We start from the raw sequence: 27913 nt of genomic DNA on the forward strand, positions 1-27913 counted from the left end.
CTTTGACCCGTAGCTTAAGGCTGCTATACTAGTATACTCGTTTCTCTTATGGGCAATGCTACGCATATTTGCGAAATTCAGCAACAACACGAGGTTCAACTTCCGTGTCAATATGCTATTATTCACTCCGTCCCACTTTCTATTACATGTATCTGAATGTTTTTTAATCGTAGATACATTCATATTTGGACAAATTTGAATCCTTTATTAATATGGGATGGAGTGAGTACAATTTATCCCGTGATAGAAACAAAGAGACAAGTACTCCCTCAAAAACCACGACAAGTATTTAGAAACAAAGGGAGTAACAATTAAAGCTCCCGTAACAACGTCGTTTTCCAAGACAACGCAACAAAGAAATCAGCGAAAAGATACGGCTACCTGGAGATAAAAGAAACACAAGATATGATAAAACCAAGGGAAAACATGAAAACAGGAGACGAGCAAATGTTGTTTGTTTCTCTTCAAATCTCAGCTATCTATACCAGTTTTACAGTATACCGCCTGTGCAATTTCAGTATCCACCATTGCACAACAACACCAAACATGTCTGTCAGTTGCTACATACAGATCCAATCCAGATGCAAGCTTACATGTCCCTGCTTCTACTGTCAATGACTCGAATGCTATGGGCTATTCTCACATTTCTGTTAGTCCAACGCCAGAATTTCGGGGAGGCCTAGCTTCTCGTTTGAGAGGCCACAGGTAAAAACATCCCATTGTTTTTTCACTCTCTACAATTATCTTCTGCACAGCAGGATGAATCAGAGGGGTTGTCGATCACTTCAGTTACCCGCAGGAGGGAAATGATGCTGTCTTGTTGGGTCCTGTGAATCACCTTCCCTATTTGAAGCAGAAGGATGACCTGTTCCTGTACTTTGGTTTATCGATGGAAAGCCGTAATAACAACCAGACAGGTACCCAGGGGCCTCTAAGACTTCAGGTTCAGGATGGCTCCATCCAATTACACTGCTATATTCTGGAATCTGGGGGTAGTAAAAACCTGATGCCTGCAATCTCACAACATAGTTACCATGTTTTCCCAACTCCCTTACAGAGTTAATAGGGAAAAGATAAAATTACTTGCAGCAAAGTACAGATGTAAAACATAAAATGGTGATACTTCATAGAAGTCAATGAAAGGAACGATGAACTGAACTGAACATACTAAGAATTTAGAAGTTAACAAAATTTGAAAGGGTTGCAAACATGATGTAGATCTGCTGGCATATTTTTTTTCTGTAAAATTTAGCAGTCAACATACAGTGAACGCTTCTTTTTAAAGATCTATTCAAAGCCTAAAGGCAAACATTCTGAAAAAGGGCACCAAGTTACACAATACTGACGACTGGCACACAGGACTAATGATGTGTTATACAGCTATGTCTATCTGTAACTCATCAACAGCATTTCAAAACACAATAGTACATCAATGCGCAAAGGTTAGGTATTTTAATGGATATTCCAAACTTGACCATATACCTGCTCATTTGAAAATCCTCCAAAGTAATCTGTCTGTATTACAGATGCTGAATTTCCTACCTGATCTCCAAAAGATGCAGGACTCTTCAGTTCTTGAACAGTAGGCTGTGTGTCCTGCACAATCCATCTATATTAAAATATGCAAAAACCTACAAATACTATAATTATGTCTCAGATGCTTATTATTGCTCACCACTTCCTTATTTATTGGTCTACTCAAGCCTGCTAAGGTCCAAGAGGTCTTATTGTCAGATGATGATATTGTTTGAGTGTTGTCATATAGCCGGATAGCACTATTTGAGGCTGTCTCACTCATAAAGCTATCCCTGTTAGAAGTAAGACTGATATTTGAAGTTGATGGAGCTGCAGAATATTGGTCAGCAGGATCAGGATTCATGCCCACATTATCAGCATCAGAAGGAACCATTTCGATAACTTCACCACTGGCCAGTATACTTTTCAAGTCTAACTGCGCAAGATTGAATATATTTCAAATTAAGTCCTTAAAAACCAATGCTAATACTCAGCAACAGTCTCGGTAACATATAAATGAAGAATTAAATAAAATCCATAGGAGTTCAGTCTAACTGACCTCACCCAGCCGTGCCTTCTTTAGTTGCTCAGCTATTGCTTCAAAGGCTTCAGAATTTTCAGTTGCATTCCACACAATGTCCAGGATTACGTCAAAATTAGCCTCAACAAATGGATATTTCGATTTCACAATTCTTTGTAACTCTGCAGTAGATGTAGGCATCTTCTTTGCTTTTGAATGCAAAAGGAGGAAAAAAGTTAGCCTGACCAATATATCAAGTTTTGCAGCATAACAACTCAAACAAATCAGTAATACCTATCTCAATCAAAGCCTTATTTGGTAATACATAACCAGTGCTCTCGTCTTCTTGACGAGCTGTATAATCTCTCCACTGATGTAGAGCCTGAGCATGGAAAACTATATATCTTAGATGATCATTACATGTAAATGCAAATTGAATAATTTTGACAAAGTTCTTATACTCCATTGACGTACTAAAAAGGCTTTCAGAAAGTTAAAATGACCAAAGTTATTTCCTCGCCAAAGTTAGTCAACGGCAAGATTTGGTGCCACACAGCTATAAAATCATAGAAGTGGCATATCATATGCTACCATGCTAAGTCAATTCCCGAAAGAATAATCATGCGGGATACGTAAAGAAGAAAGTATTTTCTTACAGAAACAACAGCCAGCTGAGCTGCTTCCAATTCATGTTCCTGCAACCTGTAATAGCACACTTGAGTTAAGCACATACTACAAAGGCGAAGCACATATCTTTGACATCAACAAAAATGATTTCCCTAAAGATAAATCAAGTGAATTAACTGACAGTAACAGCACACAAACCCGTATATATGGAGATATGATGTATCTGTCAGCAGCTCCTTCTCATACAACTGTAAGCAAATTTCATTACTGCGATTTTGAACCTGCAGTAACCAAAAACTAAAAATCAGAATGCCTGCTTTGAATCTTTGATACTCTTGTCAGCCAAAATGACAACCATCAATAACATCCAAACCAAAGATTTATGTATAAAAAAGAACATTATGGCGAACAGGCCAACTTTTAAGCTCTGTCATATAAATCTGAATTAATGGTTCATTCAGGAAAGCAAACAGTGCTCATTCATATTAATTCAGCAAATCAGATCAAAACAAAAAGAAATATAGAACAAAAGTTTAACCTCTAGAAGAAGATCGTTTTCACAAGTCGATTCCTTTTGTAGTCTAAGTCTCATCAAGTCATATATATACAACAGATAGTGTGTATCTTCTCTAGCATATCTGCACAGGGGTAATCTCAAATGGATATATTGACATAAATAGTGAAAAGAAAGAACAATAGCAAAACGGAAGGAAACAAAATATATGGTCAATATTCGTACTTGATCATTTCATCAGAAAGTGGCCTTGACCTCCAATCTGCATTTTGATATCTACATGAAAATGTTTACTTTGGTCATAGTCAAAACTCATGGTTATAACTAGCAAGGTCAGCATGGGTATTTCTAGAATTTATGAGTAAGTGAGCTGTATACACTTTATTCGCTGTGACTCCACAAAAGTGATGCAATAGGTGTTCTAGGCTGTTTCGCTCCATCTGCAGGACCCTCGAAGCCTGATTGAGAGGTGTTCGACAGGAAAAACAAACTTCAGCTAATATGACAAAATGTAGTTTTGAAAGGAGAATGTCGAAAGGCACAAACTGAAAGCGACACTCAAGAATTGTGGTATTAGCAGTCCTATTTTTTTGCAGTACCTGTCCTGTGTCAAAAAGATTACACACATATATCCTGAAGTCCCGTTGGAGCCAGATGATATCACGATCTGCCCCATGCATTACCTATGTTCCCAAGAACAAATGAGTAAAACAAAAATTGAGTGCATAAAGGATGCCAAAATTACAGTACAAAATAAACCTTTCTCTTGGTTGGATCTTTAAAATGTTTTTGCAAGTAGGGACCAAGGTATATGCGAAGCTTAAGGGTGTCAACAATAAAGTCCTCTGTTCTTGTTGAAATCTGCATCAAGCAGGTCAAACCCTGAAATGACCTATATTGATTGTGCTCCAAATCAACCTGAAAAGAGCACACAGAATAAATCAAGTTACGTTGATAACAGCCACCAAGGACTCAGAAGTTTTCTAGTTCCATGTTGGATGATGAACCAAATATAAAAAGGCTCAAAAAGGTCTTCGATGAGAAGACAACACGAGTAAATATGGAATAGGTTCATGTTAGAAATATAGGGCACTGCAGTCAGACCAGGCAAGGGAACAGAATAAATAGAAACAACTATCTGTCATCAAAAGAAAGTAGAACATATTGATTTCATTGAATTCCAAAGTCAAACACAGATATATGATCTTCCAGTTCTGGATATATGATCTAATCCTAACAGAATCCAATGGATTTATGGCTGGAGATTGATGATAACTGATAACAGGCAAGACAGAAACACCTAAGAACTATGATAAGTGATCTTGTCAGAAAGTTCTAAGGTAACAAAAGATCAACAGCAAAATATGCTCTTGGCTGGCATTGTCTTGGCTGGCATTGTCTTGGCTGGCATTGTATGCCGAACTCAATTAGAGCAAATAAGAGCTACCAAATGACAATAACTACAGCATTTTGTTGAGTAAATTACTGCCGCGACTTATGTGCATAACTTATATCTGATAGCAGGAAGCAATGTCAAGAGAAGCATTGCTATTATTGTACTAGAGAAGAAATGCATGAGATGTAAGACAATATACTGACAAAGCTGAAATTCAATACAACATATGCAGAAAACAAGTATGATATCGATTAATTTGAAATTTAGAACAAGACTTAATTACAAATGCTTACAGCAAATTCATTTACATCCTTCAACTTGTCAACTAATTCCATTAAGCCTTTCAGGTCTTCTACTAGCGTAAACGGGGAATCCTCTACATCAGCTGGTCTTACTGGTTCAATTTCAGGAACATTTCTGTCAATAAGCTGTTCCAGAGGCAATTTTTCCTGCAATAAGATAAGCATATCTACATCAATTTAAGTACATAAGCATGCATCAAACCAATCAATGTGCAATTTAGAAGAACAGATAGAACTTTGAAAATCAAAACATGGTACATGAGCATCCATACTTTTTCTCAAACCCGCACCGTCAATGTTACTTGGAAGAAGGGCCAAGACGGCCAAGTTTTACAAACACCTGGGGAGCCAGGCTGTAAAAACCAAACAAGAAGAAAAGAGAAATGAACAAAAAGAAAATAAGAAGGAAAAAGAACTGCACAGCAAGAACTAATTATCTTGTATCAAACCAATCTCAAGAAAAAGAACTGTACATCAAGAATTAGCATCCATAATAACTCCCTTGTTCCACTCTACTACAAATGCTACCTTCTTTTCTCGTGAAAACAAAGACGTGCTATCATGAACTCGTCATTTGGAGTTCATGTAAGTCCAAACTACTTAGGCTCCATTTGACATGGCGGTGGATTATTATAATCCCCATTTTTTCACCCGCTTTTTACTATTTTCGTGTTTGGCTAACCAACTTTTCACTACTTTCATGTGTATTTTTCCACAGCAGATTATAAAATAATTTTAGCGCAGCACATTTCAGCAATGCCAAACTGAGCCGTACTCATGACATAGCTTCTAAAACCATAAGCAACCAAGAGATCAAAAAGGACCGTCAACATCTGATCAGATTCTGTAGACGTTCGCGGTAGTAACACCGATGCAGTGAACCAACAGATAAATCTGAAGTAAAACTATTTTAAGTCCATCCAAATCTCACGCTTCCATCGAAGGATTCGTAGTCCCTCCAAGCCGATCGACAAATCAAGCCACAGAAAATAGGAACGGAACATACAGAACGGAGGACACGAAGCACTAACCAATGGGTGGATACGCCGGGTGCCATCTTCGCTTGGCTCCAGCCAGACATGATCGAAGGGCAGGTTGCAGTTGTTCACTCTGATCAAGTACACGTCCTGCGGCCGCGGGATGCTGGGATCGTGGTAGGCCACCCTGGCCTTGGCCCCCGCGGGGGCCACCCCGAGCGGCCTGTCGCCGCTGGTGGCCGTCCTCGCCGACGACGCGGCCCCGGGAATGGCAGCAGCAGCAGAGCCACTGGCGCCGCCACCGCCGTCCTGCCCGCTTGGCCTCTTATTCTTCCTCTTCTCCCCGTGCGCCACCTGGGACCCGTCCCCCGCCTCCTCCTCCTCCGCCTCCCTCTCGCCTGCGCCCTTGGACCCGTCCATGGAGGGAGCAGCGTCGCAGACGAGCTCCGCTGCTACCTCACGGGACGAGCGGCGATGGAGGCCGAGGAATCGGCGGACGCCCTGCTCCGCTCCGCTCCGCCTCCGCTCCGACGGCCGAGCGAGCAGGTGTGGTGGGTTGGGGGCTAGGGTTTTGCGCGTCTGGGTCTGTCGCCGCCGCTGGGCTGGGGGAGAATTGAGGTGTCCGGGAAGGAACAGAGGGACCCGAACCCGAGGGCGAGGGGAAGAAACGGTGGGAGGGAAATGGCGGTTTCTCGCTCGGCTCCGGGGCACGCAGGTCGGCCTCTGCCCCTTTTTATTTATGGACCCGGCGGGGCGCCGGCCTGCCGCCTCTCAGGTGGCACGCGTGACGCCGGCTCTCCGTTCGGTGGCCTTTTTCCGGCTCTGCTCGTCACCAGCTAGGAGCTCCTCTGTTCGTTGCCCCGAATGTCCAGCACAACATTTTCTCCTGCGATTAATATCGTCACCCAAATCTAATCTTAAATCCAAATATGCCCTCCTTATCTTACGTCCTGCAATAAACAACGCCATCTAAATCTTAATCTGTTATCCAAATATACCCCTCATCTTACGTTCTGAAATTAAATATCGTCATGGAAATCTAATCAATAGCAATAAATATCGTCATCTAATGTGATCTGAAATATCGCCTCTGCTCGTACGTAATCTGATCACGATTTTTGTCGATGCAAGACGCACGTCAAAGTGTCTGCAGACGGTACCTGGTGGTACTGTGTCCCGTGCCGTCAGACGCCTGATTAACCAACCAATCGTTGCAGGCTTGCAGCTGACGGCGATTGAGTACCAACCTAAAGTCTCCTAACCTTGTACTCTCCTTCAAACGAGCTTCTGCAGCATCTGCACAGTGTACAGCCCGGGAATCCAACGAAGGATCATCTTCTTTTTTCTTCTATTCCCTTCCCATCTGGATAGCAAATTAGCAATGCATCCTGACACCAACAGGATTGTGCAAGTCTGTTTGGAAACTTGGTTACACATTTATTTATATTCCTACACTGACAAAGTGTACCGCCTTTCTATGTTCCAGCTTCGAGCTGTTCAAGAGTCAAACTGTTTACACCGTTGAAAACCGACGGTAGTGTAAAAACCATAAACGAAGCTACGAGCGTGTATATACGTATATATATAGCCACAAGAGGCCAAGGAGTTCCATCTCTGCCTTCGTTTCATCAAGAGGTTCGTTGCTCGCCCTTGTGACTGTCGACCGTATGAACTGGGACGGCGGGAATGGACTCCCACCACTCCCTCCATCGCCGGCCGCCTCGCGGGTTCGACACAGCCTTCACGATCCTCGTGTTCGCCAAGAAGCAGCCCGCCGTCAGACCCATCAGGACGTACTTCAGAGGGATCACGGCCAGCGCGACCGCGAGCCCGGTCAGCATCCATATCACCGTCTCCGTGTGCTGCCAGACACAGAAGACAAGTGTCAAAAAGCAGGTGTGAATGACAGTAAGGGACCCCCGACAGAGAAATTGCATTTGCCCATAGGATGATCAAATGGTCAGATAGTTGGTGATGGTACCTTAGGTGACCTGGCCAGAACAATGGACCATAGCCTGAGGATCACAACGTTTGCTGTCTTGATGTACTCGTGCACCTTTTTCATGCTGTGCTGTGCTTCCACTATGCTTTCCATCGTTGTCTTGTCTGACGAAGTATCGATGATCACCTCCGAGCATATGACGCCAATCTTTCTCTGCCTGGCCCAGACCATCGCGCCCACCGCCAGCATCAGGCATGCAGCCAACGCGTAACCGACCCACTCTCTGCATTAGAAAAGAGTTGCAAATTATGATTTCTGTTTCCAGCTTGAATCCACTGAATTTTTTGACCAGGTAGCAAGATTGACATGCAGTGATAATGATGTTTGTAGTATTACTTGTATATGATCAGCAAAGTTACAGCAAGGACACTGCCGGCGACGTGCGGTCTATCCCACGAGGTTATCTCTTGGATCACTGGACCCAGTTTGCTGATGGGGCTTACCAACCCCTACATGGAAAGACCAGAGATATTCAGGCAATGCCTGGTTCAGTTAGTACAACAAGTCGAACAGGAAACAGGAACTGAAATTTAAGAGATGATATAGGAGACCAAATATCTTTCTAAAAAAACCATACCACTAATACAAGAAGGCTATCAGTGACACCTTCTTCCTTCATCCCTTCAATAGCAGCATTAGCAACCGTAACTTCCCTGGCCTCATCTCTTACTTGATCTATAGTGTTCCCGAGGGAAGACGAGGGTTTCTCATGGCTACTTGAGTCCCTGTCGTGTTCTTTTGCCATCTCCGCACTCAACGCGATTGGTTGGGACTTGCCTAGACCCTTGAACACATAGGATGCACTGAACGAAGTTATGGTCGACGTCTCTTTCAGATTGTTCGCTAGTTGTTCGAGCACAAAATCACCTTTTGGAAGGTCGTCATATAGTGAGAATATTAAGAAGCTAGAAGGTGATGGAGGTGACATCCTTAGCATCTCTCTTGCAGCATGGAGCCTTATTACTCCCAATGTGATTCTTGAATGTACCTCCCATTTGTGAATGGGGGATTCTATATTGTACACCGATATGAAACGGTGGAGAAAGATTACTTCTCTTATCATGGTAAGCCACAAATCCCTTCTTGTTGAGCTGGTCATCTCTGGAAACTCCAAAACCAGAGGTTCTGGTCTGCACAGATGAATTAACGGTTTCTTTTTAACCCAACAAATCAAGACTATAATGTCGAGTGAATAATAACAAATGTTCACTTTAAGATCTCCATGTTATTAGCGCCAAAAGGATAAGATAAGATAGAACTCACAGTGACTCGAATGCAATGGCTTTGTCAAACAAAGGTGCGCCAAAAGGACCTGTCGAAGCAGGTGTAACTTGTTGATCCATTTCAGTGTTCGAAAGCTCGACCTTGAAAGCTGGCCCATATGAAATTTTGCCAGAAGCCTCAAAATACAGCGCCTTGTTTGTCAGGGTCAGCCTGCCTGTATAGTCAGTCACAAAGTTACAACCAGATACTCCATAATATGTACGAAGGCCAAAATGGTACATAGTAAATTAAATATTGTATTAGTGTTGGATAAACAAGTGACCAGATAGATAACCTGGCCAACTGGAGGTTCCAATGTGCCGCACCACCCTTTGAGTTCCTGCTGTACCCTCGATGTGCAAAATGAGTTCATCTTCAGCAAGTTCAACTCCAGTTGGAGCTGGCAAGTTTTGCAAGAACTTGAAGGACCTATGAAAATCAAATGCAGGTCTGAGTGCTGCAACCTCCAACAGTGAACTTACTTCTTTGCATGGACCCAATAGATAACATTTTTGTGAAATAGAATCACCGAGGCACCAATCAAACGGTTCATAGTGTTGGATCTACTCATGTTTGATAAAGACATAATAGTTTGTCTGACTGGGGGTTGTGACATACTTATCCATTTCTCTCAGGAATTTGTCATAAGCAGGATAGTGGAGCCTGTTAGCTGTGGTAGCTGTGAGGGCTTCAAAAGTGAACCGGGCGTTGACAACATCACAAGCCAAAGGGAAAACAGATCCAAACCAAACATATGCATCTTCTCCAACAGTCGGTTCTTCGTTCACCTACGGTATTATCAACCAATGAATCCTCAGAGAAAAATACATGCACCTCGGTGTACTGATAGACAGTCATGTCTTTGACACGCTTACAAGAAGGGGCATTATATCTGAATAGAACAGTGATGTCTCGTCACCCATCACAGCTTCGTTTGCTCCAAGTGGCTCCTTCCTATCTTCTCTTTCTTTCGCTATGCTCTCCTGTGATATAATATTTAACGCACCACGTATGTATAGTATCAACCTATTATCATTAATTGGTCACAGACAGGTCTAGAATCACTGACCATGGTAACTTGTTGATCCGAAGGAGTGGGGGTCTCCCAAGCTAGCATCATATCAAATGTGAACCGACTAAGCGATCCCTCATGAATCGCATCTCCTAGATCAGGGGATGTTAAAGATTGCAGAGCCTGAAGGCTGCAATACTCAACTAGTCTTCTTGAATAGTTATCCACCGCAACGGTCTTCAGGTCCAGTTCGAAGTCCGCGACTAGATCATCCACGCTTCTGTCCAAAGTCCTGTATACCATGGACATGTTAGTTACTCAATTTCATCTCAAACCTGTAACTATTATCTGGAACAATTGAAGCAAGTCTTCAATCACTATTACTAAAGTTGAATGCACAAACAAGGCATACAAGACAGCAACACTTATCTCCCTGCCACCGGACACTCTGATGAATATGAATGCACAAAATAAAAAGTACTGACCAAATCATCCTGCAACAACTATACTGACTAAATAGGAAATTAGAGTTATCATCGATTGTTGTGCTCATAAAATTCTCAGTGATTCAAAAAACTCCTTCAAAACTAAATAGTACTCCCTCCGATCCTAAATTATTGTCGTTGTAGTACTACTAATCAGGCTTGCTACTAATACACTACAAAATTTCCTGCACCCAATTGGAAAAATAGGACAAAATCGCCGCAGTAACGTGCGGGCTCCGGGCTCACTTCTAGTATACAGGAAATCAAGGCTTCGGATAAGAAATGGAAAACATGTCAAAATAAATTGTGTTTCTAAGTGACTACGTGACAGAACTATCCTGCACCACAACTCGCTTCATCTGGCCAAGGGCCTTGATCCACGCAAACACGCAGGGTTGCTTGATTGATTCAAATAAATACAGCGAGGAGACATCAACAGAACGGCTCAAGAGCAGAGCGAACAGCGAGCTGTTTGCCATTAATTAACGAACGCGAATATACAGGACTACAGGAGGATCGGAGAGGAGCGCACGCACTGGGAGCATTGCTGGAGCACGTTGTTGGCGACGGAGGAGAGGTGCTTCCGGCCGCCCCCTCCCGCCGGCTTCCCTCCCGCGCCGCTGTCCCGATGACCCTCCGCCGCCGCCGCCATGGTCTCCCCGCCGCGAATCGCATCCGTATCCATGGTGGCTAAATCGATTGATCTGCGTGCGCGGGCGGCGGCAGCGCAATGTAGCTAGGTGTGGCCGTGGCCCGTGGGAGAGTGGGCCTGTCCCGTGCGCGTATGGGTCGCCGTGCATGCTGCACATGCAGCGCGCCACCGCGGCCTCGCTCCCCTTCCACGCGTCGCCACCTCCCGCTCCCGCCGCCGACGTCTCCCTCCCATTTCTCTTCCTGCCCATCCCTCTCGATCACTCTGGTTACTCTCTCGATGGGCCGCCTCCTGCCTGGGAGATTACCACCTGAAGGTACGTATAGACAGGCCCACAAGAGGAAGAAGATTGAAAGCCCGTAATAATTTCATTTTGAGCCCAATGGTCTGGATATCGGTTGACTTTCGTGTCAGCCCCGGCAACTGTCGCTGATCGCGTCTCATGTCTGACAAGAGAAGCAAGCACGCCAATTCAGAGTGAACGGATGCCGCAAGAGGAGGACGTCGGCGCCATCTTGCGGCATCACTTATGGACGTGATGGATACCCGATATTTATTAAAATAAATACATTACTGACATGTGGATCCACTATTTCATATATATATCTTTCGTTACTGCAATAAAAGTACTTCTACAAATTCATGTCACTTATTTTGAAACGGAGGGAGTACTTCGTAAGTTTATATGGTCTTTTAATTAATATAGATTATAAATCGGTGATCGGTCATCCACGTAAGTGCCATCTATTGAGATATTTTGACCAGTAATATCTTATTTTAGATTATTATTATTTTTGTTGAACACGAAGTAATATAAGTATATATCTAGTAGTTCAATGAGCTTTCGCATAGTTATGATATGATTTTTTGCCGTGTAAACTCTGCCGCACCTTAAAATTTATCCTGAGTCCGCCACAAATTTGAGTCACTTAATATTGAACGGAGGGAGTATATTGCATGGATATGGATAATTCATGGATACCCGAATACCCGGATATGGATAATAAACAATATGGATGTGGATATTGTTTTGCATCCACGGATATTTTCGTGGATGGATAGTTGGTCTGACGATGGATATGGATATGGATATGTATCTGGTCGATCCGTCCAGACCCGTCCCGTTGCCTTCATGAATTCAGAGCGAACGGATGCCACGAGAGGAGGATCGTGGCACGCCGTACGATGGAGACCATGAACCGTACATACATGGCCGATCCTGCCGGCGGCCGGTGGCCAACGTGCTCGGAAGAAAACCTGGCGGGGCGAAGAGCACACACTCGTCAAGGCAAGGAAAGGCATCCACGCGACCACGCCGGCCTGAGAGGGAAGCGCATGCAACCAAAGCTAAGCTAGCTCGCGAGTTTACGTGGCTTTGCCTCTTTTAATCTTCTTCGCAAGCGTGCCCCTTTCCTCGAAGCAATCCCTCCTCCCGCGCTTCACTCCAACCCACGCACGCCCGGACACGGTTCATATACATATATACACGCACACAACACCATCGATTCATTCCATCAGCTTCATCCATCATCGTACTTACCAAGAGCAGCTAGCAGCAGCCTACCTAGCATCTCAGCTCGATCCGTCGTGTAGTTCCCCGTCCGAATTCTTCAGACAACCGCCGCCGTCGCCAGTCATCCATGGCCACCGCCGCCGCCGCACGGTCGTACCTCGACTTCGAGCCGACGCACAACGTCGTCCAGGACACCAACAAGCAGACCCTCGTCATCAACCTCCCAGGCAAGCAAAGCACGCCACGCATTCCTCTGCTCCAGGAGTTTCCTTCTCTGCCTATCCTTTTTCACCTGTTCTTATCAAAGCCGGGCGGGGCAATGGATGCGTCTGTGGTTCAATACTTCAATTGTGCGTGTGTGTGATGTGACCAGGGTTCAAGAAGGAGCACCTGCGGGTGCAGATCGACCACTACGGGAAGCTGCGGATCAGCGGCGAGCGGCAGCTGGAGCAAGGCAGCAGCAAGTGGAGCCGGTTCCGCAAGGAGTTCCACATCCCCGAGGGCTGCGACCCCACGGGCGTCCGCGCCAGGTTCGAGAAGGACGGCGTCCTCCACATCACCATGCCCAGGCTCTCCCCCGTCGAGGAACCAAAGATGCCAAATCCAATGGCTGCCGCAGACGCCGCCACCACCGGCCAAGGCCAGAGCGCGGCAGCCGCTCACGGTGCTGCTCCGGCGCAACCGGCCGCTGCGGCAGAAGAGAAGAAGCAACACGAGGAGGAGGCAGCGAGGATGCGTCCTGGGGAAGAGGACGAGCACATGACCAGCGGAGACGAAGGAGGCATCGCAGAGGCGGCCGCCGCTCGGCGTCGTCCAGGCTACGGTTTCGTCAGGGACCGGAGTGGGATGGTCCGGAGACTGCTCCTCGCCGTGGCGCTGGTCGTGGTTGGCGTTGCTGGCTTGTATGCTAGGTACAGGTTGATGGGTCCGTCGGCTGAGCCTTCGCCGGCGGATGACACTGCCGTTGTTGGCCTCTCTGACTACTGATCATCTATCGTTCGCAATGGTGAAGAACTGACGATACGGGGGGGTGAATCTGCCCGCCTGAACAATGTGTAAATATGATACCGCACTGAAGCTTCACGCATTCGGTGCTTATACATAATGTGCTACAGGTTCTTATAAAAGAAGAAACATCACGTCGCCTTTGAAATACGGTTAGGAATGTGACTGTTCTGTGCGTTCAACTACCTGAAAGAAACAACGATGGGCAAGGTTAAGGCATGCCCGTGACCCAGTACTCTGTTATCCTCCCAGAAACAGTACACACCATAGCCTCCAGCTAAATCAATTAGGTAATAAACTCACTGCCAACACAATAAATCCACGGCCGACGGCCTAAGATAAAAGAAAACTGATAAGCCAAAGAAAATGCATCATATGAACAAAGATATTGCTTACTCTAAACGAGCCAGATACAGGTATCCACAACAACGTCCCATCATCCCAATCTGCAGGGCATTTTGGATTGTGTAAAAAAACCAATTACTCGTGCAATGATATTACAGCTCTGATATCTAACAACTAGCTACATCCTCATCAAGTTTTGGTGTGACAGCAATTCAGTGTACAACAATCAACAATGAAAGCCATATATCCTCCATAATCGGCAGCAGCAAGAAACTATTTACCCCGGAATGTAATTTTTTTGGTGCACCATATGCCTGAATACCTGTCGATGCATACATTTGAGTCATTTGAGTTTTTTCTTTTCTGATGTACTGTTCTTCTCCATTGTGAGTTTGCACCAGTAAGGCCAGAACTGCAGACACAAGCACATGGCAGGTGCGAGTTCAATTGTAAAGTATACATGATATGAGTTTCTCCCAGTGTATTATCTGATAGTTCCAAGCAGATTTGCTCCTCCAAGCTTAGCCCCAGTTAAATCCTGTTACGAAAGCAGATATTGGTTAACATATATACAGTCTTAACACTTCTATTTTGCCAGGTAGGGCATGTGAGGTAAACAGAAGCATGAGAAATCTTTCAGGCTTTGTAATTCTATTTAGGAAGCTAACACTTCATATTCACAAAATGGTTGAACTAGATAAATAGTCTGAATCATATGGAAAGTGAATATTTACTATTCAGGTAAGAGAAAACTAGAAAACAGGACAACATACAGTTTCACGCAAATCAACTTCTCTCAAGTAGGCTCGCTGAAGATTTGCACCTTGCAAGTTTGTACCTGTCAACTTAGCCCCCTGCAAACAAGACCAGCTAGGAATGAATGATATTGTGAGGACAAGCATGCGAATCCATTGTCAGGTAAGACACCAGCCAAGAGGGGTTGATGTTGCTACCGTCTTTCCAATTTATGCACGCTTCAGCAAACAGAATAAGCACATGACTAACAAACAGTCATGATTGTAGGATAACGTGTATTAAATGCCATCCCGGTTTACCATGAATTACTACAGTTTAGCTTCGGATTGTGCTTACTACGAACTATTACAAAGAACTAAAGAAGACCCTGATAAACAGATGCATGTATATGTCAAAATCATGGCACGAATATAGCATACAAGTCACAAGTGGAAGCTTCAAAAACTATATTTCAAACTTCAGAGTTGAAACAAAAGGAAGAAATAAATCCAATTAAACTAAAATTCAAGCTTTGTTGTGAACGGGGAAGTACTCCCTCAAATAGTTTGACAACAGGATCTTGGCACACTAGATATCAACAATATAAGCAACAAGACTCATGCGGTTTTCTTTTAAATATCATTTTTATCACAAGGTTGTTTTACCTTGAGATTGGCCCCTTCAAGGTTAGCTCCATTCAAATCAGCACCCATAAGATTAGCACTCTGAAAAGTCATTGAAATTGGCAATAAGATATAAAGGAAATGAATAATCAACACCCAAATTTTAGTGTTTCTTTCATTACTAAAATAGCTTCTTAGGAAGCTTCTACGTCGGCTCTCTACGGAAGGATGACATAGACCTGTGTGGACAAATAGATAGGCACAAGTCTGTAGGCAGTTAATACTTGGGCAAGGGCTGAATTCTACTTACATATTTTGGATGCTACAAGCATTCCAGGGATGGAAAATAGGTATCTGTGTGCCACTAGTAGCATAACAAAGAACTAACTATTGTGCTTTGCTTTATGCTACTCGTTATGATTTTCGTTTTGTATCTTGAACACTGAACAGCAACCCAGTATGTTAGCAGACACTTTCAGTAGCAACTGGGAAAAAGGGAATGTTAGGAAATAAAACTACTCACAGCAATTCACAAACCTGTAAATGGGCGGACCGAAGATCTGTTTCAATGAAACTACAGCCCGTTAAGCATGCATCTGTAAAATTAGCCCAGCAAATAAATCACTTCCTGCTAGTTTTGAGAAGCATGGTGACTTATAAGAATCTTTTCGAACATATTATAGAATTGACTTGCACACCCCAAATGGGAAAGATAGCAAATGATAGCATAACGTAGTAAAGTTGACAAAGATTTACTCTAGTGATGATGTGATACACTTGTCAAAACAGCAAGGAAATGTAGAAGCAGGATAAGCTTGAGATTGTTTAGCAATACCATGGCCGTATAACTATAAATAGAAATACAAAACAACCTGTGATCAAGGTAAACGTGATGGGGGGAGTGGGGTGGGGGCATTGCATACCTTGTAGGTTTGCACTTTGAACGTTCGCTCTATCTAGGACAGCTTCTTTAAGATTTGCTCCAGTAAGCTCACACCTGTTATTATTTAAAAAATGAGCAATTACAATCAGCATCTACGAGATAATATTGACATAAAAAGGGGGAAATGGATATTTAACCAATTACATAAGCACCCATACAAAATGTAAGGTAAGGAAACATCATATTGGAGCCTATCTACGACCACAAGGAGTTTGATGGTGTATCTTACTCGTGTAAATTTGCATGTTCAAATGAAGAACAAGCAGCTTCCACCAGCTGCAAAAGGGACATGCAGGGCAAGGTATTAGAGATAGAAATATTTCATAGTCCCTACATGAATGTCTTGGACAGTTCCTTTTAACTGGTATGGTGACAATGAGTTGAAATGCTTTAAACAGATTTCGAGGATCTATGCTTTAAACAGAGGTGGACTTATCAGAGGTGCTGCATCAGAAGAAGATGGCTGACAATGCAATTATGCAGATTCTCGGGGTGAGTGATAACGTGATATACCTTAAACTTTGCTTTATGAAGATTAGCAGAGGAAAAATTGGTCTTCTCAATGCATGCATAGCTGAAGTCCACCTCTGATAAGTCCTGTAAAGCATGAAAAATCCATTTATAATAGTGCGAGTAGTAAACACAAAGAAACTGTCGAAAAGAGCAAAATCCTCGTTCAATTTTATGATATGCAAAGATAGGCTAAGTGTAATGCCAATAGATAGCAACACGCAGCGAGTCTCTAAAACCTTACAAGCTTAGATAGATCAAGGCCAGATAGATTCACTCCACGGAATCTGGTTTTCTGGGCTTGGATGCACTTGATCACATCCTTGCGTGTCAATTCAGTCTCCAACGTACCGTCACCCTTTTTCCAAGACAATTTCTCAGTTATGTAATCAGCCAAACCCTAGGAAACAAACCATCATCTTGTGAGCACAGCTGATCGGGAGCTGGAACCCCAATGAATCGAAGGTACGATTTGAGGGTTTCGAAGCCTATTACGAGCAACTGGTAGTACTCCGCCTCTCGCAGGAGCTGCTGGTACTCGGACTCAGACAGCACAGGGATGTCACCGTCCCTTAGCCAATTGAGGATATGCCTGAAATGCTTCCCGTCCCTGTCCACGAACACCGCCCCCTGCACCCACCACTCATCCGCTGAGGCCCCACGAGGCGACGAGAGACTAGAGAACTGTCCAGGGAGGGGTCGTTACCGTGGTGGGGTGGCGCGGGAGCGTGTGCCTGCCGCTGAACATGGCGGCGAGCATGGAGCCGGGCTCCCGCTGCGTGAGCGTCTCGGCGGTGGTCGCGTACTTCTTCCCACCTGCGCCACAGCCAACAGCACAACAGTAAGCCCCGAATTAGCGCCCGCGAAGGCAGAGGGGGTGGACGGGAGCGGGGACCGACCGATGTTGAGGAGGACAGGAGCGGAGGAGGAGGGATCCGGCGACTCCATCGCCGCCGCTGTTGGCCTTGCCGGCCTCGCCGCTTGAGGTTGCGGGCTGTGGGGGTTTTGTGCGACGAGGTTGGTGAGGAAGAAGGGAGAGGGATCTGGAATTCTGGATTCAGGTATGAAGCCCGTGCGTGCCAGATGATTCTCGACTTGCAGTTGCTGCGGCTCTCTCTAGCAACAGCGTTGTCTCATCGCTTCCTGTCTACCTGAATCTCTGTGTCCCACACGACGGCTTGTTAGCCAAAGAGGCAGTTACTCGAAGAATTATCGTATCATTATGGGTTCACTCTTTCTTTTCCCGCAAATAGTGAAACCATCTATGGATGCACTGATGCACACAGCTAACATCCTTGTTTGTCTAAGAGGTAATTGCACCACTGACCTAACAACTTGAGAGTTGGGAGCAGTTTAGTCCAACAAGTTGTAAAATGAGCAAAACTAATCCTATTAGTTTGAGATTCGGATTGTTCAGAGGTCCAAACCAATCAAGCGTTGACACGTGTGCTGTTTTTTTTTAAAAAAAACCCTGCAGTTATTGCGCATCTCACTCACCTCCTGAGACGTGGCCAGCAGGTCCAGAGAAGGCAGCGCCGACAAGGTGGACGACGCTGGCCAACTCCTGAGCGAAGCAGGCCGGTGCGGTGGATCCAGTAGAGGAAAGAGGCTCGCAGCCGGCCGCTCGCGCTTCGCGTGCTCGACCTCTCCGCCAACCACCTCACCGGCGCGCTCCCTTCCTCGTCCTCCTGCTCCGCCATACTCCAGGAGCTCTCCCTTGCTGCCAACTCCTTCACCGGCGCCCTTCCCGTCGCGCTTTCCAGCCTCCGGAAGCTCTAATTCGCCTCCAATGGCCTCATCGGCCACCGTGTACAAATTGCTCCTATCGGGGGGGGGGCTTTTTTTGTAAAATTTCCACAGCCTACGGGCCATCTAACTGCCACGTGTCCAATTCTGACTAATTGGACTAAAATGCTCCTGAATCTCAACTTACTAGTTTTGCTCATTTTATAACTTGTTGGACTAAACTGCTCCCACCTCTCAAGTGGTTGGGTTAGTGATGCAATTACCTCTTTATCTAATTGCAATCATATAAAAATGCAGGGGCGGAAAAATGTAATGTTAGTATACTCAATTATTTTTTAAAACAAATGATTAGTAAGGGATGTTTTGAAGTTCAGATGTACTACAAGCACCACAAGATTGAATGCACCGGATAGGTTCTCGCAGTTCTTGGGCACCAACTTGGAGCTATTTCTTATGCTTCTTCAATCTTCTTAGGTCTTTGACTCTAGTCTTGGTTTTCTAACACAGATTTTTTTTCTATTCATTGTAAGATCGATGATCAGGCTATATGGCTATATACACAGGCCAATGATGTCAAGTCTGTTGGGGGCGGATGCTTAATAAGGACTTTTAATGACCGTAGACTTGATTGGCTCTAGGAGTCTCAATTGCGGTGTGCAACAAATTTGTTCCTCCCCGCATCCTCTAGAAGTGCGAGTTCGAACATTAGTTTTCCAAAAGAATTAGAATTGTGCATTGTGTACCAAAATTGCCTTCAGGTGTAATCAATATCTCATAATACTTGTGTATTAATTTGTTTTTCAAATAATCCCTATATTGTCCTTTTATAAAGAAAAGGAACATGCATGTAAATGATTTTGTAGATGCACTTGACAAGTAGACGACATATCAGATGAAAATCTTTACTCGGTGAAAACTTGAAAACTTTCGCTCCCGACACCTAGATCTCAAATAAACATATTAGATGAGTTGTAACCTGTAATCACTTAACGCGTTTTATGAAACCTCCTCGTGATTAGAAGTCTAAGGAGGGTTTCGGAAAAATACATTCAAGTGACCTTTTATTTGTTTCGTTTATTTGAGATTCAACGGTTAGACCTGATAGTTTTCAAAGTTTTCACTGATCGAAGGTTTTTGCCGGATACATCCTCTGATAAGAAGGCACAATCTTGATGTTTATATTTGAGATTTTTAAAATAAAACAACTATACCTCGTTTGGTTTATGGTTAAGAAATGGGTTAAGGATTTAACCCCGACAGCATAAAAAGATTAAACCTAACAAACACCATTGCATTGGGTAAAATTTAAGTTATTCATGTTAACTTGATTTAAGCCCTATAACTTAGGATTATACTAATCCTACTTAGTATGTACGTAGATGCTTTGCCAATTAAAACCCTTAACCCTGAACCAAACGAAGTCGTGAAGCGGTCTATCAGAGCATCAACAATGCTAGGTGCGTAGGTGGGTGTCCAATGTAAGGTGCTTAAGGCAGTGCTACAAAATTAAACCGGTTTATTCTCAAGCACCAGTGCTTATTTCTATACTAGAGGTGCCTAATTAAGCACCGGTGCTTAGACAAAAGCCGGTTTATTTTGTGCAAGCACCTCCCTAAGCACCTTGCATTGAAGTTGCTCTTAGCATAAGAGAGATACCAAGTTAGCCATCTGTGCAGCACCAGTGCTTAAAAAATACGACGTTTTCGGAATATTTCAGTCGGCGAGCACGTACGTACGTATACCTAACGCACATTGACGGGAGAAAGGACCGGCCGTATTAACCGTACGTGCACCCGCGGTCCCGCGCGCGCCCAACTTTAGTTGACCCCGTCGGACATCTTGTCGAGGCAAGTTGGCACGGCCGCGAGGCAGGGACCCGCGCGCGCTAAGCTGCTGCAACAGTGCGTCGTGATATTCTTTGAGACCCGTCAGCACGCAACGCGACGACACTGACGAGACTAGTACGAGACACCCGCGCGAGTGTCCATTCATTCACATGAATAATTGAGCTCTGTGATTTACGGAAAGCAGAACGGGGCCGGCCGTGCTGTACCTGTGCGTGCGACTGTTCATGCACGTCCGTCTCATATCACCAGTGCTACGATCGAGCCTACGACTGAACCGAACCGTGGCTGATCGTGGAACGTCATGCGTGCGTCCACGTGAAACCAAAACCAAGCCGACCGATCAACGTACAAAAAGCATGCAGCGCGAAAGAAATCGTTATACTCGCACGGATCGGTACAGACAGATGGAGCTGCTTCCTCCGTCCCGTAAAGATTGACGCGGTTTTGAACCAGATCTATTTCAAAACCGTGGAACGGAGGCGTGTCTTTATGGAACGGAGGAGCAGAACGGATTGGCTTCGGAGCTTTGCGGTTGATGGAGCCGATCCCTGTCGCGGGGCGCCGGCATGTTTCCAGCTAAGCGAACCGGGATTGATTTTCCGGCGGGTGCCCTGCGCGATACGTCGCCCCATCGTGTGGTGGGAGCCGGAAGAGGGCGTCCGGCCACGCCCCCGCTTTCCCGCGCCATCAATGCGCCGGCCCGGCCCTGCTTTCACATCCCGCTAGCTGGCGCGCCCCTGCCCCTCCGTTCCCCGCACGTCGCCGTCTCCTTCCTCCCGCCCCAAGCCGATCGATCCATCGCTCGCTTATAGCTCTGCGCGTCTCCGGCCGCATGTATATATCAAGCTGACCGACCCTGCTGGTGTAAGAGCTACAGTCGTGAGTAGTACAACTGTACGTGCGCCCCGCCCGTGCGTGTTGTGTTGGTTGGTTGCGAGGTGGCGACGTTACTAGCTACGTAAGTTAATAGATCGATGGACTCGATAATGGAGCGGCCTATGATGGACGTCGCGGCGGGGAGCACGACAGGGATAGGGCGGAGCAAGTCGGACCAGCTAGCGTCGGCATCGGCGGCGTCGCCGTGCCCGGGCGGCGACCTGGCGGCGACCCATTCGCGCAAGTCCAGCTTCGGGAACAAGCGGTCGGCTTCTGGGGGAGCCGGCGCCGGGGGGAGCAGCCACGGGCACGGGCAGAGCCACATCCGGAAGTCCCGGAGCGCGCAGCTGAAGTTTGACGTGGAGGAGCTGGTGAGCAGCGGCGCCGCGCTCAGCCGCGCCTCCAGCGCCAGCCTCGGCTTCTCCTTCACCTTCACCGGCTTCACCCCGCCTCCCGCCCACAGCGTCTCCTCAGAGCTCGCCCCCTTCAGCGACGACGACCTGCACGGTACGCTTCCACAGCTAGCTCGCTGCATCTGCCATTATTCACGTACAGTACCGAGCTAATTAACTGCTGCTGCTGCTCTTAATTTGCAGCGATCGACATCGAGGCCAGCACGCGGCGCAAGAAGCTCATGACGGAGCCGACCTTGCCGATATACCTCAAGGCGAGCGTACAGAACAGAGCAAATTAAAGAAGCAACTACCTACATGCATGATCATAATTCATGAGCAGATGGAGCAACGCTGACCGGGGTACTGTTTGTAACTTTTGTATATATGCATGCATAGTTTGCGGAGGTGAAGTTCAGCGTGGCGGTGAAGGGGACGCCGAGGGAGATACTGGGCGGGATATCCGGGTCGGCGTGCCCCGGCGAGGTGCTGGCGCTCATGGGGCCCTCCGGCAGCGGCAAGACCACGCTGCTCAGCATGCTCGGCGGCAGGCCCACCGGCGCCGGCGCCGCCGAGGGCTGCGTCTCCTACAACGACGAGCCCTTCGGCAAGTCCCTCAAGCGCAGGTAACTCACCTGCCTACCTACCTAAATCAGCGTGGACCATGCATGTGTGTGCCCCATCCCTTGCATCAGATCGATTGATTAACTTAGGAGTAATAAAGTTTACTTTACTTAATTAATTTATCGGCGACCAGAAATTCGTTAATTAAGCCGTGTGTCGTGTGGCTCAACTGTAGCTGTCGCTAAGTTAAGTCAGTACTGGCCGACCGATCCGTCGCTGCATGGGATGAGGTGTTGCTTTGCTGTTACAGGTGTAGCCCATGCATGGCCGCGCCTGTCGATCAGCTAATAAAGGAGGGCTTAGCTTAGCTAGGCATGGCTCACGGTTATCTTGCTACCGGATGGATAGTACTAATCTGGTTGCCTGTTCATTGTCTCCATGGCTCCGTCTTTTCCTTCTTCCCTGGCTTGGCGGCAAGATGATAAAGTAAAGCCTTGCTGCTGCTGTCATTAACTGCGGACTTTTTCCATGTTATTTTTCTTTCCAGATGGAGGCTCTGAAAACTTGACCTGTCAGTTTTGTCAGTTTTGGTTTTAAACGTAGTCAGTTCGTGGCTTTTTTCTTTCTTTCTGTTCTGCTAAATTTATATAGCGATTTGGAGTACGAAATATGAGTTGGATTTAAGAAAATCTGAGGCAACTATGTTTTCGAACAAGAAGTTTGAGGGGTTTGTCTTTTTGAGAACAGAAAATCTGAGGATTAGTGGGGGCAAAGTACGAAGGTACATAGACAGCAATTGGGCCTGTGAGTTGGGCCTTGTAATAGACAACGTGCATGGGGCCCGAGAATTGGTTTTGTTTGGGCCATGGCGGGGTCGCCCCTCTGACCTCTTCTCGGCGAGCCGGCGGCTCTTCTTCCCTTGTCGCCTTCTCAAACTCCGGCGACTTTATAGGCATTTTTACTTCGTCTGGCAACTCCACGTCTCGTTCCCGGCCGCTCCTCATGCACCAGACCGTCGTCTCTTCATGTCTCTGCCGGCGTGTCATAACCCTCCGGACTCCGGTTGCCACCACCACCAACCCAGTCCGCCAACCCATCACCACAAGTCACAAGTGTCTACAACCAGTGGGCTAGCGGTCTCGGATTGCGGTTTACTGATCCAAGGATCAAGTACGAACTACTGTATGGAGTACTCCCTCCGTCCCATAATTCTTGTCGAAATATTACATGTATCTAGACGTTTTTTAGGAATAGATACATCCATTTTTAGGCAAAGTTGAGACAAGAATTACGGAACATAGGGGGTACGTGCTAATATTTGTCGCACGCTGCTTACTAACCAAACCCGGCTGCCTGCAACATGTTTGACAAAATTCCTGAGCTGTATAGTCCTCCTGTCCTGCCTTCTAGTTGCTGACTGAAAGTCTGAAACCCACTGCAGGTCTGCACCTATCTTGCTTGTTGTCATTCTTTGTTAGAGGAATCGGACAAATGAAGCTAAGAAGTAGGCTTCAATGTCTGCCCAGTTGTGATGCCTTGGTGATGCCGTATTGCGATTGCCGCTTTCCTTATAGTCGATACATGATTGGCTTGCAGGATAGGGTTTGTGACTCAAGATGATGTTCTCTTTACTCATCTGACCGTGAAGGAGACATTGACTTACGCAGCATTACTGCGTCTCCCAAGAACAATGACAAGGCAACAGAAGAGAGAGCGTGCAATGGACATCATATATGAACTTGGCCTCGAAAGGTAGTATATTGCATATTATTCGATTTATTGCATGGTTGCATGTCACCTGTTCTTTCATACAACTAAGGTAGCTTAACTAATCATCTGAGCACGTTTGAAGGTGCCAGGACACTATGATTGGAGGATCTTTTGTGCGTGGGGTTTCAGGGGGTGAAAGGAAAAGAGTTTGCATTGGAAATGAGATTATTATCAACCCATCTTTGCTTTTTCTTGATGAGCCGACATCTGGATTGGATTCCACTACTGCTCTTAGGATAGTTCAACTTCTACATGACATAGCTGAGGTAATATGGAAGTAATTACACATTAGCTGTCAATCAGTTCAGTTCGACTTTAATTCTGTCGACTTCCTGCAGACTGGGAAGACGGTGATGACCACCATTCATCAACCATCCAGCAGGCTTTTTCATAAGTTTGACAAACTTATCCTCCTGGGGAAAGGAAGTTTGCTCTACTTTGGGAAGACATCTGAAGCCATGCCCTACTTTCAGTCCATCGGATGCAGCCCGCTTATAGCCATGAACCCAGCAGAGTTTCTATTGGATCTTGCCAATGGAAACACCAATGATATTTCTGTTCCTTCTGAATTAGATGACAAGGTTCACATGGAAAATCAAAATCTGCAGAATACTAATTCCAAAACTGACTACCGGCCATCAGCACAAGATGTTCATGAGGTGAAGACATGAAATCAATCTGCCGGTGTTATGCTTATGAGTATAGGATTGGTTTTAGATTTGTATGAGTAACGTGTTTTTGTTTTCATGCAGTATCTTGTTGACGCCTATGAGAGTCGAGTGGCATATAAGGAGAAGAAGAAGCTTCTAGAACCGCTCCCAATCAGTGATGATATGAAGACAATAATAACATCTTCAAAGCGAGAGTGGGGCACAAGCTGGTGGCAGCAATATTCCATCCTCTTCTGTAGAGGTCTCAAGGAAAGACGGCATGATTATTTGAGCTGGATGAGGATCACCCAGGTCATAGCTACATCGATTATCTTAGGTTTGCTGTGGTGGCGCTCTGATCCCACCACACCAAAAGGGCTACAGGATCAGGTATATGACGCAAATAATTATTTGATAAATGTAACTAATACTTAATTGGTTAATCAAATGCTCAATTCAGCTAATTAATGATACTTACCATCATAAGACACTGCCATCTCGTCTATGCAGGCAGGCTTACTGTTTTTCATAGCTGTGTTTTGGGGTTTCTTTCCTGTGTTTACTGCCATCTTCACATTCCCTCAAGAGAGGGCAATGTTGAACAAGGAGCGTGCTGCTGACATGTACAAGCTCAGTGCATACTTCTTGGCCCGAACGACAAGTGATCTGCCGCTAGACCTTTTCCTCCCAGTCATATTTATGGTGATTGTCTACTTCATGGCAGGCCTCAAAGCAAGTGCCACACATTTCTTTCTTAGCATGTTGACTGTCTTTCTCAGCATCATTGCTGCTCAGGTATGGTAGTCAAAGCCTTTAGTCATACAATCAATGCCCAATGCCATCTCATATTTTCCCGTTTCTGAAATAAGTAAACCTAGATATGCAATGGAATGGCTACATATTTAATTTTCTAAAAGGTCTGTTGTTTAAACTTGTAGTAACTACACATGCACTAGTTAAGAGGGACCTAGTTTTGACATAAAAAAAGACTTCGTTTCGGATGAATAAGACAGAATATCAAGATTATGCTAGAGATAGTTAGAGATATTTCTCTCAAAAGAATAGATATATGCTAAAGAAATTGGTAGGAATTCGGTACGATGTTCTCTAGTTCACCATTGATCACCTGTATTACTTATTAGTTAGGGAAATGTGTTGCCTAATCTAGCATAAATATACATGGTAATATTACACAGTAGTCAAAAGAATATCAACAGTGGTTGGAAGTTTATTACTCAAGAAGGACGTCACATGCAGGGACTAGGACTAGCAATTGGTGCTACCCTCTTGGACATCAAGAAGGCAACAACTCTAGCTTCAGTCACAGTCATGACATTCATGCTAGCAGGAGGGTTCTTTGTAAAGGTGAGACCAAGGACTGTTCACATGTACTAAATGATGCACATCTTAACTTACTATTGTTCTCGAAAGGGCAATTATTACTTCACGCACAAACAAATATCGATGCTCTTGTAAGAGAGATCGCATGGTTTGTGGTATTGACTTGTTGCCCTCTTTTCCCCTTTGATCTGCAGAGAGTTCCACCATTCATATCGTGGCTCCGGTACCTGTCCTTCAACTACCACACGTACAGGCTGCTGCTCAAGGTGCAGTACGATCCCGTGCCGGACATCCTGATGACCTCTGTACCTCTCGACAACGGCCAGACAGAGGTCGGAGCCCTGGTTGTGATGATCATCGGGTACCGGGTGCTGGCCTACCTGTCCCTCAGACGAGTGAAGTCTTCGAGCAGCTAGCAGGTCAAGCGCTGTTAGCAGCTACCTGTCCCTCAGACGAGTGAACTGGAGTCTGGAGGGACGCAGGAATTGACACTCCTAGTTCTTACTGTCTGTTTTGCATGTAGAGAGCTCTAATATATTTGCACCATGGAAAAGATGGATCTTTTTTTGTTACTGTTCCGTCTTTCTGCTAAGGTCAGAGGCTCAGAGCGCCAACAATGTGCTATCTGTTGTTGCTAGGTAACTCATGGGACAGATTAATGTGAACGTTGAGCAAGAAATAGTAGCAAGTGCGAGCCAAAAACAGTCCTATATGTGTTGACAGTGCATGCTAATTTCAAGTGTATTGGACAGTAACAGCGAAAATAGATTGCATACATCTGTCGTCAGGAGTCAGAAACACTTAACAGCGAATGAAAATCATGCACACGAGCCAATTAATCAATCAAATAAAATGTCGCAACTTTGTCCAAATACAAATACGTGTCTAATAAACATATTCGTATCAATACAAAGTTGTGTTGTGACCCTTGATATGGAACAGAAGGCGGGTACGTGACGGCCGTGGTCGACGGATCTCCCGTCGGATCTGCTCCGCGAAATCTCCGGCCGCCTGCACGACGCGGGCGACTTCATCCGCTTCCACGCCGTCTGCAAGCCATGGCGCGAGTCGCACGACCCAACGACGACCCAGCCCTCGTTCCTGCCCTGGCTTCTCGCGCCGGACAAGGAACTCAAGTCCAGATGCGTCTTCTCCAAGGCGAGCTACCGCGCGCTGCCGCCATTACCCCGCCGGCAGAGCTGGGTTGCCAGCGCCGACGGCGGTCTCCACGACCCTCTCGCAGGACTACAGGAGCCGTCACCTTCGTGCCGCCCTTCCCCGACGGCTACTGGAAGGAGAGTCCAAGCGGCACCGTCTACGGCGACGGCACCGTGCTCCTGTACACCACCGTCACGTTCGGGAGCAGGTTCACGGCGGCGCTCCTCCGCCCGGGCGACGCCGCGTGGAGAGCCTCGATTCCGAGTACGGCGAGTTCAGCGCCGCGTACCACGGCGGCAAGATCCTGGTACGCGGAACGACCACGACGGCTCGACGCAAGACCGGCAGCACGGCGTGTTCAGGCACAACCTTGTGGACGGGAAGAACGAGTTGGTCGAGTGGCTTCCTCAAGGATGGCACGACGACATGTGCGCCTGGCTCGTCCCCCAGCCCTCCATCTCCCCCATCCAGGTAACAGCATCCAATTTAATCACACTGCAAAAATCCTCTCCTGTAATTGGCCACCAAAAATGAATGGTATTGGCTTTACTCGATCAGGAAATCCGCGGGAGGTTGCTGCACGCTCCAAAATGGAGGAAGCAGCAGCAGCAGGAGGAGGTGGCTCCAATT

The 27913-nt window shown here is 45.9% G+C and overlaps 5 protein-coding genes and 1 long non-coding RNA gene across 7 annotated transcripts; 3 read left to right on the forward strand and 3 right to left on the reverse strand.

Annotated features, from left to right (window-relative positions):
- Positions 1-435: 435 nt before the first annotated feature.
- On the reverse strand, positions 436-6718 carry LOC100829771 (protein RRP6-like 2). Of its 2 annotated transcripts, none has more exons than XM_024462703.1 (14): positions 5906-6718; positions 4866-5021; positions 3936-4094; positions 3776-3859; positions 3555-3634; positions 3402-3452; positions 3201-3300; positions 2861-2943; positions 2692-2737; positions 2330-2417; positions 2075-2244; positions 1676-1951; positions 1543-1596; positions 436-1010 (listed from the first exon to the last, which is right to left on the reverse strand). In XM_024462703.1, the coding sequence occupies exons 1-14, from the start codon at positions 6269-6271 to the stop codon at positions 786-788; spliced, it is 1938 nt and encodes a 645-aa protein (XP_024318471.1). In that variant the 5' UTR covers positions 6272-6718; the 3' UTR covers positions 436-785. The 2 variants fall into 2 exon arrangements, with proteins under 2 accessions (XP_024318471.1, XP_010229177.1); XM_010230875.3 differs by having other exon boundaries at positions 1483-1596; positions 5906-6716.
- Positions 6719-7267: 549 nt separating this feature from the next.
- Positions 7268-11491, reverse strand: LOC100830080. The gene is made up of 10 exons (XM_003562010.4): positions 11150-11491; positions 10186-10420; positions 9992-10099; positions 9735-9904; positions 9412-9545; positions 9117-9291; positions 8431-8983; positions 8190-8302; positions 7833-8076; positions 7268-7713 (listed from the first exon to the last, which is right to left on the reverse strand). The coding sequence occupies exons 1-10, from the start codon at positions 11296-11298 to the stop codon at positions 7480-7482; spliced, it is 2115 nt and encodes a 704-aa protein (XP_003562058.2). The 5' UTR covers positions 11299-11491; the 3' UTR covers positions 7268-7479.
- Positions 11492-12416: 925 nt separating this feature from the next.
- Positions 12417-13933, forward strand: LOC100830389 (inactive protein RESTRICTED TEV MOVEMENT 2). The gene is made up of 2 exons (XM_003562011.4): positions 12417-13005; positions 13152-13933. Exons 1-2 carry the CDS (start codon positions 12906-12908, stop codon positions 13763-13765), a joined length of 714 nt encoding a protein of 237 aa, XP_003562059.1. The 5' UTR covers positions 12417-12905; the 3' UTR covers positions 13766-13933.
- Positions 13934-14157: 224 nt separating this feature from the next.
- On the reverse strand, positions 14158-18073 carry LOC100842591 (FH protein interacting protein FIP2). Its single transcript, XM_003558728.4, has 11 exons — positions 17839-18073; positions 17646-17755; positions 17435-17569; positions 17184-17339; positions 16943-17026; positions 16659-16705; positions 16410-16483; positions 16024-16082; positions 15529-15588; positions 14902-14982; positions 14158-14666 (listed from the first exon to the last, which is right to left on the reverse strand). The coding sequence occupies exons 1-11, from the start codon at positions 17885-17887 to the stop codon at positions 14613-14615; spliced, it is 909 nt and encodes a 302-aa protein (XP_003558776.1). The 5' UTR covers positions 17888-18073; the 3' UTR covers positions 14158-14612.
- Positions 18074-18131: 58 nt separating this feature from the next.
- Positions 18132-19107, forward strand: LOC112269908. The gene is made up of 2 exons (XR_002962165.1): positions 18132-18249; positions 18458-19107. It is a non-coding gene; the product is annotated as an uncharacterized LOC112269908 (long non-coding RNA).
- A 2268-nt stretch (positions 19108-21375) lies between these two features.
- Positions 21376-26904, forward strand: LOC100830697 (ABC transporter G family member 22). Its single transcript, XM_003562012.4, has 10 exons — positions 21376-21915; positions 22005-22075; positions 22200-22426; positions 23961-24116; positions 24217-24400; positions 24473-24793; positions 24887-25174; positions 25295-25579; positions 26042-26149; positions 26320-26904. The coding sequence occupies exons 1-10, from the start codon at positions 21507-21509 to the stop codon at positions 26539-26541; spliced, it is 2271 nt and encodes a 756-aa protein (XP_003562060.1). The 5' UTR covers positions 21376-21506; the 3' UTR covers positions 26542-26904.
- The last annotated feature ends 1009 nt before the right edge of the window (positions 26905-27913 follow it).

This window comes from Brachypodium distachyon, chromosome 1, assembly GCF_000005505.3.
Source record: "Brachypodium distachyon strain Bd21 chromosome 1, Brachypodium_distachyon_v3.0, whole genome shotgun sequence".
Classification (NCBI taxonomy): domain Eukaryota; kingdom Viridiplantae; phylum Streptophyta; class Magnoliopsida; order Poales; family Poaceae; genus Brachypodium; species Brachypodium distachyon.

What these genes read in the sequence shown, in the direction of transcription:
- LOC100830389 (XM_003562011.4), top strand. Translation starts at nt 12,906, where the DNA reads ATGGCCACCGCCGCCGCCGCACGGTCGTACCTCGACTTCGAGCCGACG. An exon ending in CCTCGTCATCAACCTCCCAG is followed by an intron (nt 13,006 to 13,151) that starts GCAAGCAAAGCA and finishes TGATGTGACCAG; the next exon opens with GGTTCAAGAAGGAGCACCTG.
- LOC100829771 (XM_010230875.3), bottom strand. Translation starts at nt 6,271, where the DNA reads ATGGACGGGTCCAAGGGCGCAGGCGAGAGGGAGGCGGAGGAGGAGGAG. An exon ending in AAGATCCAACCAAGAGAAAG is followed by an intron (nt 3,860 to 3,935) that starts GTTTATTTTGTA and finishes TTGGGAACATAG; the next exon opens with GTAATGCATGGGGCAGATCG. An exon ending in ATCTTTTTGACACAGGACAG is followed by an intron (nt 3,635 to 3,775) that starts GTACTGCAAAAA and finishes CCTCTCAATCAG; the next exon opens with GCTTCGAGGGTCCTGCAGAT.
- LOC100830080 (XM_003562010.4), bottom strand. Translation starts at nt 11,298, where the DNA reads ATGGATACGGATGCGATTCGCGGCGGGGAGACCATGGCGGCGGCGGCG. An exon ending in CAGATATAATGCCCCTTCTT is followed by an intron (nt 9,905 to 9,991) that starts GTAAGCGTGTCA and finishes ATAATACCGTAG; the next exon opens with GTGAACGAAGAACCGACTGT. An exon ending in TGGAACCTCCAGTTGGCCAG is followed by an intron (nt 9,292 to 9,411) that starts GTTATCTATCTG and finishes CTGACTATACAG; the next exon opens with GCAGGCTGACCCTGACAAAC.
- LOC100830697 (XM_003562012.4), top strand. Translation starts at nt 21,507, where the DNA reads ATGGACTCGATAATGGAGCGGCCTATGATGGACGTCGCGGCGGGGAGC. An exon ending in CAAAAGGGCTACAGGATCAG is followed by an intron (nt 25,175 to 25,294) that starts GTATATGACGCA and finishes TCGTCTATGCAG; the next exon opens with GCAGGCTTACTGTTTTTCAT. An exon ending in CAGGAGGGTTCTTTGTAAAG is followed by an intron (nt 26,150 to 26,319) that starts GTGAGACCAAGG and finishes TTTGATCTGCAG; the next exon opens with AGAGTTCCACCATTCATATC.
- LOC100842591 (XM_003558728.4), bottom strand. Translation starts at nt 17,887, where the DNA reads ATGGAGTCGCCGGATCCCTCCTCCTCCGCTCCTGTCCTCCTCAACATC. An exon ending in TTCATAAAGCAAAGTTTAAG is followed by an intron (nt 16,706 to 16,942) that starts GTATATCACGTT and finishes TCCCTTTTGCAG; the next exon opens with CTGGTGGAAGCTGCTTGTTC. An exon ending in AAGTTGATTTGCGTGAAACT is followed by an intron (nt 14,667 to 14,901) that starts GTATGTTGTCCT and finishes CTTTCGTAACAG; the next exon opens with GATTTAACTGGGGCTAAGCT.